General features: G+C 38.2%; 1 protein-coding gene across 3 annotated transcripts in view; it reads left to right on the plus strand.

Moving 5' to 3' along the window:
• Nucleotides 1–5,452, plus strand: part of LOC121346156 (coiled-coil domain-containing protein 170-like) — a 46,721-nt gene extending 41,269 nt beyond the window's left edge. For all 3 annotated transcript variants that reach the window (XM_041423692.1, XM_041423693.1, XM_041423694.1), the window contains 2 exons: nt 153–389; nt 3,921–5,452. In XM_041423692.1, the coding sequence (XP_041279626.1) occupies nt 153–389; nt 3,921–4,118 (435 nt within the window). In that variant the 3' untranslated portion in view covers nt 4,119–5,452. The remainder of the gene's footprint in view (nt 1–152; nt 390–3,920) is intronic.
• Nucleotides 5,453–6,000: the final 548 nt, after the last annotated feature.

The following is a 6,000-nucleotide window of genomic DNA, read 5'->3' on the forward strand; positions in this document are numbered from 1 at the left end:
CTCCTTAAATAACATTTTAGTTCACATGTACATGTGATGATTTAATGAAGAACCCAAAAGAAACCACACTAAAGTGCTCCTGGTATTTTTATTGTTTGCTCAAGTTAGATGAAAAAGTATGACAAATTTAACACTTCCTTTTCTTATTGCAGATCAAAACTTTGGAGCAGAACAGAACAATAGAGGAACTCAGTAAGTCTCAAGAGAAATTGGAAAGAATGAAAGAAAAAGCTGAGAAACAGCTTAGATCTGCCAAATCAGAACTACTTTTAAAGGAGCGTAAATCTACTGAAGACAAAGAAAAAACCAAAAATATGTTAGAAGCAGTTACTAGTGAGATGAAAGTGCTTAAAACAACCCTTGCAGAACTAGCAAAAAGAGAGAGACAGGTAGGTGTCCCTCAGAGTGTAGGAAAATGGTATAGGTTGAGCAGCTATCCAGCTGTGCTTTAAACTGTTCCAAACATTATGAAACAAGGAAATTTTAGCTCACATTTGTGAGCCACAGTGACAGTTGTGATTGCAAAACTATTCTGCAAGTTAAGTTTTGCAAGAGAATAATAAATACAGGCATTATTTTCTTTGCTCATCACAAAATATTACATCACCTTTTAGAGAAGTATTAAACTGCTGTAAAATCTCTCTTAAGGTATGTCTTTTTCCAAATATCTTAGGTATGAAACTTACCAACTTCTCATCTGTTTCCTTTTGTTTCTCACACATCCATCTCTTGCACTTTCTCCTTGCCAGTTGTAAGGGATTCAACAAGACTAAGTGATAGGATGAAAGGAAGCAGCCTCAAGTTGTGCGGGGTGGGGGGGAGTTTAGACTGGATATTGGGCAAAGTTTATTCACTGAAAGCGTAGTCAGGCATTGGAACAAGCTGCCCAGGCGAGTGGTTGAGTCACCAGTCCTAAAGGTGTTTAAAAGACACCTAGGCATGCTTTAGTGATGGACTTGGCAGTGCAGGTTAGGAGTTGGATTTGATAGCCTTAAAGGTCCTTTCCAACCTAAATGATGCAAGAAACCTGTGTTACTGTGTATAGGCCACAAATTCAAAGACTCTGGAGAATACAAGAAACAGCCCTCTCTCCCTAGAACTTTATTAGATTTCCCAGCTAAAAATTTTATGGCACATGTTTGCCTTAACAATGACTCTGGATGAAATTTAAGAATGCTATTTTAGAAAATTAGTCTAGAATTTTTTTTTTTTATTTATGTGGAGAGAAGACCAGCAACCTGGCAGTCTTTTTTTCTCCCTGGAAATCTTTAATGCTGTTTTGTTTTATAACAAAGGTTAGAAATTTGAAAGGAAGATTTAATTTCTTCATACATCTCATGAGGAAACAAAGCATTTGGCAGAGAGAAGAAGATATTAATTATATGCAGGAAAATATTCCATGGAGTCATACATTGAATATTTTGCTAAAAGCACAGATACAAATGTTGACTTTTTACTGTCTGAATCCAAGGGGTTTCAAACCATTTGAATACTGGAATATTCTTTGTACTTTTCTTTTTGTTCTCTTTTTCTGGAATAAGATCCCTTCTACTTTCTTGTAGTTACAGTGTGAAAATAAAATATATATTTTACTTCCTCAAACCCCAATATCTTGGGTTAATGCTCTAAGTTGCATTAATTTCCTGTTTTTTTTCTTCTGATAATTTCACTCACTGAATGGAAAGTGCAAAGAAAATTTAGCAGGAGTGTTGTTGTCTGCAGTACACCTTTGTGTTTGAGTCTTTAGTGATGTTTGTCCTTTATTATTTCTCTCCTTCATCCAAAGGCTGGATCTTTGCAGAGAGCTGCCTTATCTTTCAATGTAAAATCTGTATGGAAACAAATCCCAGCTTTGCTGCCTCCTTATCCTGTCTGTGATCCAGATGTTTTAAAAAAATTTTAGCTTCTGCTAAATACTACTTGCCTAGCACACTGCTAGATCCCTGCAACAGTGACCTCCTGAACTAGTGTAGAATATAATATATGGGAACTTCGGGGTTTTGGTGTAACGTTGTTCCAACGTTTGATCCAAGACATCTCACTGCCTTGGTAATACAGATAGTTGGGACTGAATTCTCAAATCACAGAATCATGGAATGGGTTGGATTGGAAGGGACCCTAAAGGTGATCTAGTTCCAACACACCTCCCGCAGGCAGGGACACCTCCCACTAGACCAGATTGTCCAAAACCCCATTCACCCAGACCTTGAACACTTCCAGTGATGGGACAGCACAAATTCCCTGGGAAAAGCTGTTCCAGTGTCTCACTACCCTCCCAGTAAAGAACTTCTTATAATATCGAATCTGAATCTCTCCTCTTTTAGTTTAAAACCCTTCTCCCTTTTCCTATCCCTATATGCTTGTGTAAGGTGTTGGTGTTGCGCTCTCCTTTTTTCTTTTCCTTTTTTTTTTTTTTTTTTTTTTTTTTTTTTTTTTTTTTTTTTTTTTTTTTTTTGGAGTGTTGTGTTTTGCCCCCCTTTTTTTTTTTTTTTTTTTTTTTTTTTTTTTTTTTTTTTTTTTTTTTTTTTTTTTTTTTTTTTTTGTAAGCCTCCTTTAAGTCCTGGAAGGCTGTTATAAGGTCTCCCTGGAATCTTCTCTTCTCCAGGCTGAACAACCCCAGCCCTCTCAGCCTGACTTTATAGAAGGAGTTCTTCAGCCCTCTGATCATCTCTGTAGCTCTCCTTGGGAATTGTTCTAACAGGTCCCTGTCAGACCTCAGCTCTGTTCTGCACTGGTTTCCATATTTGTGTTTCTGAATCGATGGCAGCTCTTCAGGGTTTGAAACAAACAAACTGCCTTTGGCAAAGTCTTGGAAACTGAGACCTTGTTTTCAGGAAAGGAAACCCCTTTCCTCACAGACTTAACTGCTTCAGAATTCTGCACAGTGTTCTTGTGGTTGGAGACATTTCAGGACTGTTTTCTCCTTATCCTTAGGCCTTGGCATGATTGGTGGAGTGAGGATGCTGCCACATCAGAACATGAGTCCAGTTTCTTAATGGTTGTGATGATTTTGTGGCATTTTGAGTCTCTTTCATACTTGGAAATGGGGATCTTGGCATTCAAATAGAAAGCAGGAAAAGCATATTTCCTCAAATAGTAACATTTTCCTCTTTTATGTGTTGATGATAAGGAGTATTAAAGCATTTGTCATTTTGGCTGTGCAATTTATTGTCTGTTCAAGAGGCCTTGAAGTTTGACTGATAATGATACATATCCCGAGCTGAGAAGAGTAAATCAGCAGTGATGACAGCTACTTGTGGATGTCTACCCATTTGGAACTTCAGAGAGAAAGCTGGTGTCTTTAATTAATTACTTTACCAAATACTATTCCTATGACATTTTCAGCAGCTATGCACAGAAGAAAAACAAGCATTTTCTTAAGCTGCATCTTAAATTTGGGCTGTATCCTGATTCAAATCAAAGTCAGACTGCAGGATGTGCCAAAAACTTCCACCTTTCTTCTAACTTCCTCCTTTCTTTTTTCTCAAGAAAGTGCAGGGTAGAGGGGTGAGGTGGCAGATGGTGGTCAAGGACAAGCAACAACTTCTGCTCTGGGAAGTGCCCATCAGTTTGTATAATTTTTGGTCATCTGGGTCAAGTAAAAGTGTGTTTTCCTCAGTTTTTGGAAAGGAGTCAGCAGGGAAGATATGCTTGTGAAAGATACTAAAGAAACACTTGAAAACTGTTTTGAGATACTTGACATCTCAGCTGTTTGTGTTTTGTGATTTGATGTATGTCCCAAAGGGCTGTTTCTGTCCTCTTCTGCTCCCTGTATTGAGCAGAAGAGGACAGCTGAAATGCCTACATTTAGCACTGATAACACAAGTGCTTGTGTTTGTATGTATGCCCATATGTACATGTTTTCCCTGACATCTGCCTTGCTTCCTATTTGAGTAATTCCTTTCTGTTTGCTCTTGCAGCTGGCAGATTTCCGAGAGGTGGTCTCGCGGATGCTGGGCCTCGACATTGCCAGCCTGGCTCTTCCTGACTATGAAATAATTTCACGTCTTGAAGGGCTGATTCACTCCCATCAGCACCTCTTCTTCCCCTGTGTCTGCCTCAAAGATGTGGCAAGGACCCCAGAGGAGCAGCAAAGAAACATCCAGCTTCTTCACTGAACGGAGGTGGAACAAAGTAAAATTTTCTGTTTGCTTCCTTACCTGCTGGACCTCCACAGAAAACAGATCCCTATTTCTGCTCCCTATTCTAGACACACCAACTAGGGCTGATCTTTAGAACTTTAACAGAGAGACTGACTGGAATGGGTAGAGTCAAGCCAGCAGCCTGGAGATGGCAAACAGAAAACCCTGGGTAGCTTAATACATCAGTTATGAAAATGGTAGGCAACACATCAACAATGCCCTCAAGTTTCAGTGCAGAGGCATTAAAGCAATGGGTCACCCCAGGTCAGCTCACAGTTTTGAGAAGTTACTGGATGCCTGCTTCAGTGGCATTCCTTGTGTTTTACTTCTAGGTGACAAGGATGAAATCAAGTAGGGGTTGTTCTGCTGCTTGTTCTTGCCACCTGGGACATCTCTGCATTTGTACACATAAGGGCTTCAACACAATTGTCTGCAAGTTAGAGGATTATCTCAATTTGGGAACAAGAGGGTTCTTTTTTTTTCTGTTGGCTTCTTTTGTCTGCTCGTATGGCAAAACAAAAAATTTCATTTTTGCAGCAAAGGCTTTCTCGCAGGGTCCCGTCATTTGCCTCATATAAATATATTTGGTAAAATTGAGTGTTGGCCTTGGTCATGATGTCTTGAAAAATTTGTTTCCAGCTGCTGTATTCCTTGGGCAATTAATCCACAGTGGCAATTCTTCTGAGTTAACGAAAAATTATTTTAGAATTCTTGTTCACTACAGAAAATAGCTGAACTACTGAAGAGTTTATTTTCAGAGAAATGATGATGAGGTGTACAAAACTACCTCCTAATCACAAAAACTGCTTTCTGAGTGTTGTTAAATTTCATGTTTTTTAAAAAGAAATATGGACAATAAATCTGTTTTAATAGCACATTCAAACTTGATTCTGTGGTTTTAGTTGTCTCTTCCCTTTATATGTTTTGTATGGTTGTGTAGAACAGTAAAGACGACTTACTTATTTTTGTCTTGACCATTTGTGGGCTTTCTACAGTATCTCAGTGAATGATGACCCACTCAGTAAACTGAACACACTATTTTAAGAAAAATGACACTTTTTCATGTAAGAGTGGTAATTTGGGTATCTGGCTGGGGACTCAAACTGTGTTTTTGTTTCTTTGGCTTTTGAAGTATTGTTTCTCATTGACTTGCTTAGAATAAAGAAATAAACACTCAAGCTTTTGTAAAATCAGTCATTTGAGAAGACAGAAATAAATCTTGCATAAATTCTTATGCTTCTGTGGCTAACTGGATTGAAATCAATTTAATTTTTTGTTTTGTAATGTAACATTGTTTTGGGGGGAATGACTTCAAGTGGAAAGAGAGCAGGTTTAGATCAGATATGAGAAAAAAATTCTTTTTTTGTGTCAGTAGTGAGGCACAGGTTGGACAGAGAAGTTGTGGATGCTCCATCTCTGGAAGTGTTCAAGGCTGGATGAAATCTAATTTTTAGGCATGATAGATTGAATGGGGATTTGGTGGGTGGAAAAGGATGCAATAATTTTCTGATTCTTTGTGAGATAATACAAGTAGTTTCACTTTGTGTTTTGTTGGTTTTATTGGCACTTCTTTTTGATTTATTACTATAGAACAAACCCCATTTTCTTCATCCACATTAATAAATATCATACAAAACATGATTTACTGTATTTTGTAAGTTAAGTAAATCGCATTACGAATTCAGGTCCACTCAGCCTAGATAATACATTCATCACATTAAGAAATAGTCTCTGAGAGTGACAAATATAAAGTAAGGTTGCATTGTAAAATGATTTCCTGATGTCTGCAATGAGACTTGAAGGCTCCTGTCAGGTCCATGAGCCTCGTCCTCTGCCATCCTGTGACCAGCCCTGGCAC

Source organism: Onychostruthus taczanowskii, unplaced genomic scaffold (assembly GCF_017590055.1).
Source record: "Onychostruthus taczanowskii isolate IOZ18803 unplaced genomic scaffold, ASM1759005v1 scaffold8, whole genome shotgun sequence".
Taxonomy (NCBI): domain Eukaryota; kingdom Metazoa; phylum Chordata; class Aves; order Passeriformes; family Passeridae; genus Onychostruthus; species Onychostruthus taczanowskii.